Source organism: Pyrus communis, chromosome 13 (genome assembly GCF_041283825.1).
Source record: "Pyrus communis isolate YQ-2024b chromosome 13, ASM4128382v1, whole genome shotgun sequence".
Lineage (NCBI taxonomy): Eukaryota > Viridiplantae > Streptophyta > Magnoliopsida > Rosales > Rosaceae > Pyrus > Pyrus communis.
The window spans coordinates 12,442,182-12,457,687 of record NC_142577.1 but is presented as its reverse complement, the minus strand read 5'-3'; the positions used below and the strand labels follow the sequence as shown (position 1 = coordinate 12,457,687).

General features: G+C 38.2%; 1 protein-coding gene and 1 long non-coding RNA gene across 2 annotated transcripts; both read left to right on the top strand.

The window, feature by feature from the left end:
* The first annotated feature begins 5,878 nt into the window (after positions 1–5,878).
* Positions 5,879–7,317, top strand: LOC137736439 (uncharacterized). The gene is made up of 3 exons (XR_011068748.2): positions 5,879–5,931; positions 6,612–6,788; positions 6,870–7,317. It is a non-coding gene; the product is annotated as an uncharacterized LOC137736439 (long non-coding RNA).
* Positions 7,318–12,124: 4,807 nt separating this feature from the next.
* Positions 12,125–12,520, top strand: LOC137736027 (secreted RxLR effector protein 161-like). The gene has a single exon (XM_068475373.2). It carries the CDS (start codon positions 12,125–12,127, stop codon positions 12,518–12,520), a length of 396 nt encoding a protein of 131 aa, XP_068331474.2.
* The last annotated feature ends 2,986 nt before the right edge of the window (positions 12,521–15,506 follow it).

The following is a 15,506-nucleotide window of genomic DNA, read 5'->3' as shown; positions in this document are numbered from 1 at the left end:
GATGCTTAGTTACTTCTAGGAGTTAATCGTTTTGTGGAATCTTCCCTTAATATTGGTGTTGCTTTCGTACCAGATTGAGTCACGAATGGCAAGCTTACATATCTCGGACTCATAAATTGCGTTAAGTCTTTTGTATCTGTTAAAGGCATATATTATCAGGTTTGGTTATGTACTGTACACTGCTTATCAAATCTTCAACTGTGCATTTTATGTTATTGTGTTATTTGGGTATGAATTCTTCCGTTGTTTGTCCATGCAGGCCGAGGTTAAGGGGCAAAAAGTCACATGGTTGACCCCTCACCCTTTGCAGCAAGCTTTGAGTCTTTTGACTTATGATATTGATTATATTTCCTACTTTGTATTTCTTTCTGTCCGTTATCAACCTCTATTCGATTCTAGAGTGGGTTAGAGCATTGCCACACACCAAGCAAAGATGTCTCCTTATGATTCGTTAGTTAGTTTTGATGACAAAATTTCAATTTCTTTGCTTTGTTTGGAAATTTGTATGTTTATCTTTGATGAAATGTAGGGGACAATGTGAAAATTGATGTTCTAAGACTCACCCCTTGTTTGGTGCACTTTCACAGATTAATTCCATTATACCGTCACAATTTAAGTTAGTTTTATTGGTATATGTTTGTTTGCACTTTGAATTCTTAATCTCAGTCTTATTACTTTTTCGCAGGAGCAGTATGTATCCTACGTTGTCCAATGTCATTTTCTTAGTTGAAGGTTTGACTGTTAGCACCAAACCCTAGCAAGGCTCAAACCTAAACCTGCTTGCAAGATTAGAAAGGGCGGGAGAAGTCGAAGAGAACCCTGAACAGAATCGGTTTTGTAAATTGTATATATGCCTTACTCAAAGAAACACAAATGGTTATATAGTAACCCAGTACAGCAGAAAACCTGTAAACAACTCCCTTTACAACTACAAATAGGAAAATGACCCCCTAAACTTATCTCACTTATTACATTTTGGTCCCTTCTTAGTAATTGTGACCGAAGTAATTCCAGATCATAACAATGCTTTCCCCTTCAGAACAACCTTGTCCTCAAGGTTAAACTACAAAATCTGGAAATCGTTTCTGGAACTCATCAAAGTCTTCCCAGGTGGCATCTGCAGCTTCCTTACCCTGCCATTGCACTAGGAGTTGAACTCCAGCCACACTTCCCTTTTTATACATCCTTCTCGACAAAATAGTTGCAGGTAGGTCCTGAACCAATCCATCCTCAGCCACCAGAGGAAGTTCAATCTGGGGAATCGCATTATTTCCAACCTGTTTTTTGAGACAGCTCACATGAAACACAGGATGGATTTTGGACCCCTCAGGAAGTTCCAACTTGTATGCCACAACACCAATCTTCTCAATAACTGCATAAGGACCATAGAACCGTGGTTGTAATTTATGATAGCTATGATTCACCAATGAGTGCAGTTGATAGGGCACCAACTTCAAATACACCATATCTCCAACATTAAAGTGTCTCTCAGTCATTTTCTTATCTGCTTGCACTTTCATGCGATTTTGAGCTAGCTGCAAATTAGTCTTTAACACTGCCAGCAACCCATCTCTTTCGATCATGCATTGTTCCACAGAAGCGACTTTGGTCGAACCAACCTCATGTGGGATGATGTAAGGTGGGGAAAACCCATACACCACTTCAAATGGAGTATACTTGGAAGAAGTATGGTACGCAGTATTAAAATACCATTCTGCCCATGGTAACCATTGAACCCATTTCCTCGGCTGGCCCTCCACAAAGCACCTTAAGTAGGTCTCCAAACATCGATTCATTACCTCTGTCTGCCCATCAGATTGCGGATGATATCCAGAACTCATGCAAAGTTTGGAACCTTGGAGTCTAAAGAGTTCTTTCCAAAAAGCACTGACAAACACTGGATCTCTATCACTCACAATGGAGTTAGGCATACCATGTAATCGGAAAACATGTTCTATGAATAGTTGAGCAACTATAGAAGCATTGTAAGGATGAGCCAGTGCAATAAAGTGGCTGTACTTTGAAAGTCTGTCCACAATCACCATGATGACTGATTTTCCCTTGCAGTTAGGCAATCCAACTATAAAATCCATGCTAATATCAGACCACACCCTTTGTGGCAGAGGTAAGGGTTGAAGCAATCCAGGGGGTGCAATGGTTTCAAACTTGTTTTGTTGACATATGGCACATTCAGCAATAAACTTCCTTATATCCCCTTTCATCCCTTGCCAATAAAACCCCTTCTTAATTCGTTGATAAGTTTTAGCTACCCCTTGATGACCTGCTGCTGGTGTACAATGATGCTCCTCCATGAGTTTGATTTTCCACTGAGAAGTTGGACTAATTACTACCCTCTTCTTGTAGCATAAAAATCCATTATCAACAGAATATTTAGCTAAAGCAGGATTGCTGGTGCCTTTAAGTTTGTACTCAGCCACCTCCTTAATTTTGTCCAGGATCCAAGAATCACTCTCATTATACCTTCTCAAGTCATCCATCCATCCAAAATCCGGATAAGATATGGCAGCTAATTCCATATTGTCCCCTGCAACAATTTCCTGATGGTTTGGAATGCGAGATAAAGAATCTACCACAGTATTTTCCTTCCCACTTCGATACTGAATTTCATAATCAAACCCGAGAAGCTTAGCCACCCATTTTTGTTGGAATTGAGTGTTAGTTCGCTGCCCCAAGAAATACTTCAAACTGCTATGGTCAGTTTTGATAACAAAGTGTCTCCCTTGCAGATAATTCTGCCATTTGCGTATGGCATGAACTATGGCAATAAGCTCCCTCTCATAAGTCGATAATGCCTGGTTCCTAGGCCCCAATGCTTGACTGAAAAATGCGATAGGCCTATGATTTTGTTGCAAGACAGCACCTATACCATTTCCAGAAGCATCACACTCGACTACAAATGTTTGAGAGAAATCAGGAAGTGCTAAGACCTGTGGTGAAGACATAATGCTCTTGAGTTGTCTAAAAGCTTCACTAGCTGACTCATTCCAAGAAAATCCCTCTTTTTTGGTCAGATTGTACAAAGGTTGACAGACCTTCCCATAACCGGGAATAAATTTGCGATAATAGCCAGTAAGCCCTAAAAATCCCCTTAACTCCTTGACATTTCTGGGTTGAGGCCACTGCTGAATGGCTTTGAGCTTTGAGGGATTTGCAGCCACCCCATCCTGAGACACTATATGGCCCAGATACTCAACACTACTTTGACCAAAAGAGCACTTAGATTTTTTGAGGAAGAGCTGATTTTTGTGAAGCACAGTTAGTACTGCCTTCAAATGAACCAAGTGGTGCTGCCAAGAGGTGCTATAAATGAGTATATCATCAAAGAAGACAAGCACAAACTTCCTGAGGAATGGTTTAAACAGATCATTCATCAAATTCTGAAATGTGGCAGGGGCATTAGTGAGCCCAAAAGGCATCACCAAGAACTCATAGTGACCCTCGTGGGTTCTAAATGCTGTCTTGCCCACATCCTCAGGTTTCATCAGAATTTGATGATATCCAGATCGCAAGTCTAGCTTAGAAAAATACTTGGAACCATGCAATTCATCCAACAAGTCATCAGTAAGGGGAATTGGATACTTATCTTTAATTGTAAGTGCATTCAATTCCCTATAGTCAATGCACATTCTCCATGTGCCCTCCTTCTTCTTGACTAAAAGTACAGGGAAAGAAAATGGACTATGGCTAGCCCTGATAAATCCTGCATCCAAAAGCTCCTGCACAGCCTTCTCAATTTCGGTTTTTTGAAGAGGTCCATAGTGATAAGGTCTCAAGTTGGGTGGTTTAGCACCCGGGGCTAAAGGAATAGAGTGATCCAGTGATCTGGATGGTGGCAGTTTAGTAGGTAGCTCAAAAATAGCCTCAAATTCGTCCAACAATGCTTGTAATTCCTGCAGCTGTGAATGGTTGAGAGTACTAATTCCCAACTGAGTAGTGTCCAGAGAATAAAGACATAAACCCAGATTAGAACTGTTAAGTTCCTTATCAACGTTATGCAATGGAAGTTCCTGGATGAATGGAACTGGTGGAGGACTATGAAACAACTTAAACTTCCGAGCCCCCTTCGAAAATTCCATGGTTAAAAGTTGGAAATCCCACAGAACTGGACTCACAGAAGAAAGCCATTGTACTCCTAACACTGCATCACATCCACCCAATGGCAAAGCATAAAGGTCCACTGCACACTGGTAACCCCCCAACGACAGAGGCATATCCCTACAACACCCTGACCCTTGCACCTTTCCCCCATCTGCAATCATAACTTCGAAAGGCCTTGTAGATTGAGCTGGAAATCCCCATTGTTTCAAAAGCTTGGAATCCACAAAATTGTGAGTACTCCCGGAATCCAAAAGAATCTTGACAGAATGGCCTTGCAACAGACCCTCGACCTTCATGGTTTGTAGTGTTTGGCTCGCAGTGGTACCATAAAAAGCGCATTCACTAAGTGCCATGTGATACAACTCTGAATTCGCCGGCATCTCCTCAGTAAGACACTCATCAACCCCATCCAACAGATCTAACATAAGCAGTTGCTTTAATCCACATTTATGCCCCCGTGTCCACTTATCAGAACAAAACCAACACTCGCCGCGCTCCCGCTTTCGTTGAACTTCCTCAAGGGATAATCGCTTAACTGGCAGATTACCAGGGCGTGAAGGCACTGGAGGAGGAGTAGGGGCAGAGACCAACTGATGTTTCAACACAGGAGAAGGTTTAACCTGACTACTCTTAAACTCAGTAAATTTCGCATCTAGTTGGACTGCAATGGCAATTGCATCATGGACAGTAGCAGGTTTAAGCAATTTAACATCGAACCTCAGCTCTTTTTTTAAACCACCCAGGAAACAACTCTTAAGCAACACAGGACTAATATCAGAAGTACGAGTAGCCAAACGCCTAAATTCAGATATGTAATCCTTCAAAGTACCTGTATGGCGCAGCTTAAAAAGTGTCTCCGCTGTGTCCTCAAATTCGAGTGGTCCAAATTCTAGGCACAAAGCATGAGTGAACTCTTCCCAGGTTGGTGTAGTACGCAAACAATCGCGCCACTTAAACCACTGCAACACTTCTCCCTCGAAATGGAAGGAAGCAGTAAGCATGCGAGAATCCGATGGAATGTTGTAGTAAGAAAAGAATTGCTCGGCTTTGTAGATCCAAGCAATCGGATCATCTCCATCGACAAAGTGAGGAAACTCAATGCGCTGGGTCCATGGAGGCCGCGGTGGATGATCACCTCCAAAACGATTCAGACTCGGAGGTCGTAGATCAGGTGCAGAGGCACGAGGATCAGAACAATCAGGAGCCATAGGCACAGGAGGACCACTACTGCCCGGTCGAAAGTGCAGCTCACGACGAAATTGCTCGAAATAGAGTTGCAATTTAGTGTCGAGAGTAGCAGCGACCGCATTGTCAATTAAGGAAGGAAGAGAACCCATGGAAGCATCGACAGAAGCTTTGAGCGACGCCATGGAATTCTCGAGCTCAGCAACTCGGCCGTCCATCACAGAGATACGAGTGGTGGTAGCAGCACGGGGCATGCGCGGAAGGGAACCAGGATCAGAGGCTGATACCAATGTTAGCACCAAACCCTAGCAAGGCTCAAACCTAAACCTGCTTGCAAGATTAGAAAGGGCGGGAGAAGTCGAAGAGAACCCTGAACAGAATTGGTTTTGTAAATTGTATATATGCCTTACTCAAAGAAACACAAATGGTTATATAGTAACCCAGTACAGCAGAAAACCTGTAAACAACTCCCTTTACAACTACAAATAGGAAAATGACCCCCCAAACTTATCTCACTTATTACATTTTGGTCCCTTCTTAGTAATTGTGACCGAAGTAATTCCAGATCATAACATTGACATCTCAACCCTAGCAGCTAGAACCCCAAGGGTTGCATCTTCCAAGTCGGTATGTGACAATCTTCAATCCCTTCTGTGTGATTTCTCTGATTTGAATCTCGGATGGTTCCTCAAGAGGGCATATTTGTGGGTTTTTGGTTTTTAGGGTTTATTTTTTGGAAATTTTCTTTCTTTTTTGGCTATAAATCTCGGGATTTTGGGGTTTTTACAGTAGTGGGTTTTTGGGTTTAATGTTTTGGAAATTTTCTTTGTTTTTTGAATAATTTTGACAATTGGGGAATTACGTTAGGGTTTCAAATTGGGAGATGCGTATTTGAACTCTAATTCATGATTTGTGTTTGTGATCTTTACGATCCATTTGAGGAACCAATGTTTCGTCATTTAGCGGTTAAGGTACGCATGCTATTGAGTTGATTAATTTGAAATTTGATGTGATTTTTGTTGTTTTTACTGGCAATGCTAAAAACTTCTTCAACCAGATAGACTCATTAGCTTCTTTGGAAGGCAATAAGCAAGTGCTAGCTTCTTTTTTTTTTTTTTTTATTGAATTGCACCTCCAATTATTTTCCATTGTTTGGTGAGAAAGTGTCTTTCAGTTATGAGATCCATGTTCCTATAATACGCTTTTTTTTGTTGATTGCACCTTCTTCATTTATAGTTGCTGGTCTTACTTTTTTCTAAAGGTCGATGCTGGTATTTATTTAATTTGCTCACTGTTGCTTCTTGCAGTGTCTCCATGGTCAATGTCCCATTCTTCATTGTTGACAATTTTATCACTTGATATACTTCAACTTCTCATTCTTCATGATTCAGACTTTCAGCTATATCGATTAGTACTGAGTGAAGTACGAGTGGCAATAGAGAATAATGTGAAAAGATTTGTTACGGGTTAAAGGTGAATCCGAGGTAAGTTGCTGTCCAGTTTTTTCGACGAGGTTTTCCGAGTTTCCGACGAGTTTCTCATTTAATTTTCATTGTTTTTGCAAGGAACCAGAGCAAGTCCAGCGACGGGGAAGGCCATGAGGCAGCACAGAGGAAAATCCTTCCCGCCTCCTCCATACTATTAATTTCGCAACCTCTGCCACTTCCAGCTCCGGACTCGGATCCAAAGCCCTCATGTGTAGATTCCCTCACACTTCTCCCTCTCTCATTTCCATGCTAATCATTTCCATTTTCATTTTTGTGTCGAATTCTAAATTTTAGAATCAGGGATTAGATTAGAACCATGTGTTACGCAATTGGGATTTTGAGTACAGTTAGTATTTCATGTTTTCCCTCTTTTTTTTTTTTTTTTTAGAGATAATCAACTGTTATTAAGCTGTTTTGGTAGTGATTAGAACTTCCTTTAGAAATAATGAATCAAGTGATAGAGAGATAAAATAATCGAAATAGTACAAATATGAAGGAAAAAAGGTTTTACTTTTTTAAGGTTTCAGTTTTTTTTAAGTTTGGAGGCTTATGTCAATCTATAACAATTGTTTGAATGGTTGTATCTAAGTATGCATTATACATTCAATTGAGCTGATGATGCATGTGTGCCAACGAATTTTGAAGAGTTCGGCTTGGTTTTCTCTCTTTGGTCTTTAACATGAAAGGTGAGGCACCTGTTCGTTGACTAATTGAGTCTATTTTCCAAGTTTTTAGTGTATATTGGGTCACTGTAATTTGCTTTTATGAGCACATCTGTGACTAAAGAAAATTTAAGCTGTCAAGTTCCCAAAATGTCTAAGGATATATTAAGTTTAACAAGTCACGAACTGTGATCAATAGAAATGCAATGAAATTAGCAGTGTTTTAAAAAGTGGCCTAGGCGGCACCTAGGCGCTAGTTGTCTGTCAACTAATGTGATTTGCCTATAATCGGACCAAAAAACGGATAGCTAATTAGGCGGCAGCTGGACGGAGTTAGGCGGGATTAAGCGGTGCTAGACGGGGCTAGGCGGAGTTGTGCGGGACTAGACGGATTTATGTGGAAACCGAAATCTGCAAAAAAAAAAAAAAAAAAAAAAAAAAAAGAAGAGTTGCAGATCGGCAACAACTCACTGAAGAAGACGAAGCCGCCTTCTTGAAGTTTCCCTTTACCTAAACGGGGTCGTTTGCAAAAGATGTCGATTAATTTTGCTACTTTTCGTTAGTATACATTGGTTTTCTAAACTAACTGTACAGAATCTAGACCCCACCATTTTATTCTTTTTCTAATCTTTCTTAACCCATCTTTCTTTTGTCATTTGATTACCCATTTTCCCTTATTTTTTCCTTCATGACCTCAACTTTCTTTTTGTCGTTTATTTATCCATTTATCATTTTTAAAGATTGTTTATTTATCCTTTGTAACTTTTATTTTCCTTCTTTATTCTATTTTCTATTTTAAGACTCCACCATATTCACGTTAAATTAAACTCGCACATGATATAAATATTGTGTTATTTCCTTGCAAAAAATAATATAAGTATTATTTGATGTTTATTTATATAATATATAGTAAAGTTTAATTAAATCCGCCTGGGTACTAGACCCCAGTCTGTTGCCTGACTAGCTCCTAGCGTTTTTTTAGAACCTTGATTATCTTATCTATGGATTTCATACAAGTACAATTTTTTGTAAGTGTCAATATGCACTTATTTACAAGATATATAACAAATTTACCTAAATCTGCTTAGCCGCCTAGGTGTTAGGCGTTAGCCCGCCGCTCGACTAGCGTCTAGCGTTTTTTAGAAACTTGGAAATTAGGGATTTTACACTAAAAAACTCAGTTAACTTTAGACCATAGGATTATCATTTTGCACATGTGAGTATCATTAACCTGCTCATTTTATTTTTCTGGATAAGAAACAAGCCGTCATTGAAGGGAGCAGACACTGTACAAAAACAAAGTTTATGTAAGATTTATATATTTGAGATCTTTGCTGCTGTAGTTTTTACTTGCTATATACTAGGTCATAGTGGATAGCTGGGATAACCTCACAATAAGTATGTATTCTTCTTCTATATAATCAATTCTATAGCTGTTGGTTTTTCCTGATCCATATTTGCATTCTACATGTTATCTTTGTGACTGACTTATCAAGTCACTAAGCAGCAAGCGGATGTGCTGTTTTTTACTTTAGTCAAAGGGAACAAACTAATGGTTTAAGAGATTGCCTAAATGGATCCTAGAATAGTAAAAAATGCATAAAAGTTTGAAATAAATTGAGATCCAATATTATGAGTTGGTTATCAGTACCATACATAAAACAAAGGAGTTCTTCTTGATTCAAAGGTGAACCATTTCATGAAATTATGATATTCTGAACATTGAATTTGTGTTTTTAGGTAAACAAGAAGCTAAAGCGTAATCAAAGGATTTGTCGACCTATTGTGGAAGGTGAGATGCCAACTTTGTTTCCCAATACTTTTATGGAAATTTTAGTATTTTATATTTTGAAACTCTAAAGTGATTGTCCTTCACATGTTTTATGTAAATGTGTGAGAGACTTTTTAAATTAGATTTTATAACGTCAGATTCTCATTCAGTTGCTGTTTTAAATTTGGGCTTTCATTTGGTTGAGCATCCTTCTCTCCAAAAGGATGAAGAGGAGTTGTCAAATGTTACTTTTGTAAAAAGGCCGGCCATATGAAGAGGAGTTGTCCTAAATATAAAGCATGGCTTGCTAAACAAGAAGCTAAAAAAGTTAAAAAGGTTTTTGCTTGTTTTGAAAGTAATTTGATTGATATACCTAGTAGTGCTTGGTGGCTTGACTTTGGCTCTTTTGTTCATGTTATGAACTCATTGCAGGACTTCATAACAAAGAGAATTTCAAATAAAGATGATGTCAAGGTATCCGTTGGCAATGGGAGAAGGGTTGAAGTCAAGGCTCTAGGCACAGTTAGGCTTAATTTGGATTTTGGTTTTCAATTAGATTTGGAAAATGTCGTTTATGTACCTTCAATGAGAGGGAAACTTGTTTCAGTTTCAAGATTAGTTTTGTTATGGTTTTATTTTACTATGAATAAGATTGGCTTCAATATTTTTTTTATAATTCTTCCCATATTGGTACCGGATTTTTGGTTGATGGCATGTTTTAGTTTTCACTTAAGAATAATCAAGTTATCTTTAATACGGAGAGCAAAGAAACAAAGTCACTTCAGTCGTTAAACTTACGGCATAAAAGGCTTTATCATATTTCAAAACCAAGGATGAAACTCTTAGTGAAAGATGAAATCTTGCCTCCATAAAATTTTAATGATTTTGATTTTTGTGTGGAGTGCATCAAAGGAAAATTAACTAAGTTTAGGAAGGAAGGTTCCACACGAAGCAAACAACTTTTGGAACTCATTCATACGGACATTTGTGGTCCTTTTCCCACACAAACTATTGAAGGAAATAAATATTTTATCACCTTCATTGATGATTTTTAAGATTTTGTTATGTTTATTTAATTTCTGAAAAATCTAAAGCCCTAGAAGTTTTTGAAATTTACAAAAAGGAAGTTGAAAACCAATTGGAAAGAAAATTTAAGGTTGTAAGGTCTGATAGGGGAGGTGAGTACTATGGAAAGTATGATCAAACAGGTAGACATCCAGGTCCTTTTGCTTCTTTCTTGCAAAATCATGGTATTGTTGTTCAATATACCACTCCAGGAACTCCCGAGCAAAATGGGGTGGCAGAAAGAAGAAATAGAACACTTCTTCACATGGTTCGAAGCATGATAAGCAAGGTAAAACTCCCAGATTTTTTGTGGGGAGAGTCCCTGAAGACAGCGAGTTACATTCTTAATAGGGTTCCTAGCAAAGCTGTGGAAGGGTCTCCTTTCGAGTTATGGGCTAGGAGAAATCCTAGTTTGAAACACATTCATGTCTGGGGTGCCACGTAGAGGCAAAGGTCTACAATCCTAATGGTAAGAAATTAGATTCCAAGACCATCAGCTGTTACTTCGTGGGTTATGCAGACAGATCCAAGGGCTATAGATTTTATTGCCCTAATTACAGCATGAAAATCGTTGAGACAGCAAGGGCAATCTTCTTGGAACACACTCAAGGTAATGATGACTTTTCTTGCAAACCAAACAAGTTCGTGTTCGAGGAAGGTGAAGATGCGGTTATCGAGAATGGGGCAGAGATTGAAGATTATAATAAAGTGACTACCATGGTTGATATTCCTGGGCAAATGACTAATATTGATGTTGATGACAACCATGAAGATCAGCTACACAATAATTATAAAGAAGGTGAAAATGGGGAGGTTCAAAATGAGATTGAAGTGCATGCAGATGTCACTAATGAAGCACAACCAATCATGCAGCATGCACAACCAATCATACAACAAGCACAAATATTAATGCAACAACCTATTGTTCCATTGAGAAAATCTAACTAGGGTAAGAAAGTCTAACACTCTAAAAGATTTTGTTTATTTTGCTGAAAGTGAATCACACTTGTCAGAATTCGAAGACCCTATTTCATTCAAGGAAGCCATGACAAGTGGCAACTCCAACAAGTGGATTGAGGCAATGAAAAATTAATTGAGTTCCATGGAAAGCAACAATATTTGGGAATTAGTAGAACCATTTAAGGGCATCAAACCGATAGGTTGTAAGTGGGTGCTTAAGACAAAAAGAGATTCGAAAGGAAGCATCAAAAGGCATAAAGCGAGTCTAGTTGCAAAGGGATTTACTCAAAGAGAAGGGGTTGATTATAAAGACACGTTCAGTCTGGTATCAATGAAGTATGCATTCAGAGTTATTATGGCAATGGTGGTGCATTTTGACTTGCTTTTACATTAAATGGATGTAAAAATAGCCTTCTTGAATGGTGATTTAGAAGAAGACATATACATGGCTCAGCCAGAGGGTTTTATGGAGGAAGGGAAAGAACACTTGGTTTATAAATTGAAAAAATCCATTTATGGATTAAAGCAAGCGTCGAGGCAGTGGTACTTAAAATTCCATTGAGTTATAAGGGAGCATGGTTTTGTTGAGAATTCCTTTGATGCATGCATTTACTTGAAAATTAGTGGAGCGACTTTATTATTTTGGTGCTCTACGTAGATGACATTTTATTGGCCACGAACAGTATGAGTCTCTTAGATGACACCAAGTCTTTCATGCAAAACCATTTTGAAATGAAGTATTTGGGTGAGGCTGCATATGTTTTGGGTATCGAGATTAAAGGGAGAGGAAGAAAGGGTTACTAGGGTTGTCGCAGAAGGGATATATAGAAAAAGTGTTGAAGAGATTCAATATGTCAATGTGTGGAACTACAGAAATGCCGATATCCAAGGGAGACAAATTGGGTAAAGAACAGTGTCCTACAAATAACTTAGAGAAAGAGGCCATGCAAGACAAGCCATATGCATCACTAGTTGGGAGCCTAATGTATGCACAAGGTTGTACAAGACCTGATCTTGCTTTTACAATTAGTGTTTTGGGGAGGTTTCAGTCCAACGCTGGTGAGGCACATTGGAATGCAGGTAAGATAGTATTGAGATACCTTCAGAGGACTAAATCACACATGTTAGTCTTCAAAAGAATTGATGATCAACTGGTTCTAGAAGGATATAGTGATGCAGATTTTGCAGGTTGTCCCGATGATTTGAAGTCAACTTCTGGGTGGCTGAGTACTTGTCATGTTATGAAGCAATTAATCAAGGAGTCTGGTTGAAGAATTTTATCACAGGTCTCAGAATAGTTGACTCGATCTCAAGGCCAATACAACTTTATTGTGACAACAATGCAGCCATATTTTTTACCAAGAATAACAAAAGGTCCAATGCTACCAGAAATTTGGATATTAAGTTCCTTGTTACTCGTTAGAAGGTGGTAGAGGGCTTGGTTAAAATAGATTACATGGAAACATCTTCCATGATTGATGATCCATTAACCAAGCCATTTCTAGTGGTGGTCTTTAAGAAGCACATACAGAAGATGGGGGGTTCTAGAAAGCCTTGATATCGTGGACTAGTGGCAGCCTATGGTTTGATTACATTATGTTGTTGTTTTCAACCTTAGTTATTTGATACATGCATTAAAGTTTACAGTTTATCTTAGCTAATAAAGTGTAATAAACTATTGGTTGCAGAAGTTTCCCATGTTTGCAGTTTATAGTTATGATACAATACATTTTTTAATGTGTTATTTGGAAAACAATTTGTATTTAATTGTTATTACAGAAGGCAACTTAAAGGTCTCAATGTGAGACAATGAAGAAGACTAGTTTACTAGTTTTATTAAAGGTGGAATATAATACAAAGTGCATTACGGAAACATTCAAGCATGCATGTTGTATTAATTTTTCATGTCTTATTAGAGTTTCATGTGTATGATGGTTTCATGATAGTGATTCAGGGGATAGTGTTTATGTTTTAAAGACATGACTCCTTTTAGTTCTTCGTGAATGCTGGCATATGACAGAAACTTGTTACTGGGATTTTGTTGTTCCTATTCTCATGGCCATTGAAGTATGATTTCTTATATGGTGGCATGTGTGAAAACAAGTGTTGGCTCTAGTGGGAGAATGTAATCTAATTAGAGCTGCACACTCAGTTAATCACGTGCTTAAGGGATTGAAGTCTTAAGAGATTGAGATAGATTAGACTTGTAAAGTTATCAGGGAATGTATTTGATCGAATATAAAGCTGGAAGTAATCTTGGTATGAATAGGTTTAACTATTCTGATATGATAACTTTGGTTTGTGGTGATAAGGATATTTGTTTATACAATTTGATTAGGATTACATGATGGGAAGTAACCTAATCAAACACCGCCACCATGGATATATAATAGAGGTCCCTGCATTCACACTGATTACGCAAAACAGAGAGAACAAGCCCCATTGCTTGTTAATTGTATACAGTAGTGTTAAATGTAGAAGAGCTCTAGTTTTTTGGTTGCAATGGTTTTACAAGGTTAGTGGTTAATTGTATTTGTGATTTGCTTATTTCCGCTATTAACTATATTACATATTTGATTTGTGTTGTTTACGTGATAAGCATGAAAATCCCTCATAAGTAAGGGGGCGTGTTTAGAGTGTCAATCCCATATCAGAGAAAGAAGGGACCTTGCATGTACTTATAAGTAGTTAGGTTACTCCCTATATTGCCAATTAATTTTACGGTGAAGCTCCAACTTTCTTCACAATCTAAAAATTGTCCAGAATCCTTGTAGTTCTATTGCTCTGTGTATCGTTGACTACAAAATTGAAGAATTTGGGGTAATCTACAACATCATGACGAGGATGACGTTTAGTACAAGGAGGAGTGGGATGAAGGAAAATAAGTGTGGCCACATGTCATGGCAAAGCCACAGAGGCGGAAGGAGGTGCGATCGTAACTCCTTTTGTGAGAAATCCCATGAAGAGCGAGGAATTCGCCCCTCTGAACTTGCACGGAAGGTGTTCGACAAAATAGCTGTTATCGTTGTTATTATTTCACTCTGATTATTTTACGATTGGAAATCAAATTTTTTTTTTTTTTTTTTTTTTCAAACCAGATAAAGAAGGAATGGAGAGCTGCAATTCTGCAGTTTTTGGTTCCAATGTAGAAGAGAGAGGAAAAAGAAGAGAGAGTTTCTCTCTCCCATATTCCTACGATCCCACCCTACATGGCCTCTAAATTTCACACAATTTGTTTTCTTTTTAATTATTGTCCAATCAATTTGCGCCACCTAGCTTGCTAGTCAAAGACTATATATAGGATTTGTTTTTTTTTTTTAATTATTCTCCAATCAATTTGCCACTTTGCAAATGTTTTTTAAGCCATGTATTATACACCATTATTTCTTAAAATTCATTATAAATTCTTACGAGCTTTAAAAATTATTCTGTAAAGTACTACAAACTCAGAATCACTTTTCATCTTTTATCATCAAATTCAACAAATTACTAAAGAAAATTTGTCAAGATTTTTATACATTAGCTAGTCCAAAAGATCTTTCGACTATTCTGGATAGTTCATATTAAAGTAAGGTCATGAGTTGGATGAAATATTAGTTAATTTTCTTCCAGACTTTGGACTTAGACCTTGAATGGTTGTCTACATTTTTGGGGGACTTTTTACCCTTTTAAATTCCGCCATTCTCTTGACAATTCCAAGTTTCACCACTGATCCTATATTGCTATATTGTTGGGAAAATGGCGTTCTGTGTTGGCAGATTCGAACAGTTTTTGGGGTTGTTGCGGGACTTTTAGGACAAGGTGGACTTGGGCTTTGAGAATGTCCTCTTATCTTCCTTAGTTCAGTTTCGTACCAAGCACCTCGAAAGAATTAGCACGTCTTAAGAAATATCCCAGTTAGATCAATGACTCGAAGATAGCATGATTGGGCAAATAATAACTTGATGAAGAGAATCATGGTGTGGAAGCTAGAAGTTCATCCATTTAGCATGGAAAAGAGAGAGTTCGCATGGTTGTATGGTGTTCTCGGTTGGATAATCTGGGTTTCCTAGGGTGGTAACAAATTTTCTGATGGTTGGAATGCTCAAAGGGAGTTATGGAAAAGATACTAAGGTTACAGAGTGATGCTTTCTAGGCTTTGTGGCACTATGTGTTATCATGGATCCCTCCCCTAAAGCTCTTGACCTATTAGTAGTTGAATGATTCATTCTCAAGGAATCTCTAATTGTGGCTTGATTTTCCCCTTTCTCCCTAGTT

What these genes read in the sequence shown, in the direction of transcription:
- LOC137736027 (XM_068475373.2), top strand. Translation starts at nt 12,125, where the DNA reads ATGCCGATATCCAAGGGAGACAAATTGGGTAAAGAACAGTGTCCTACA.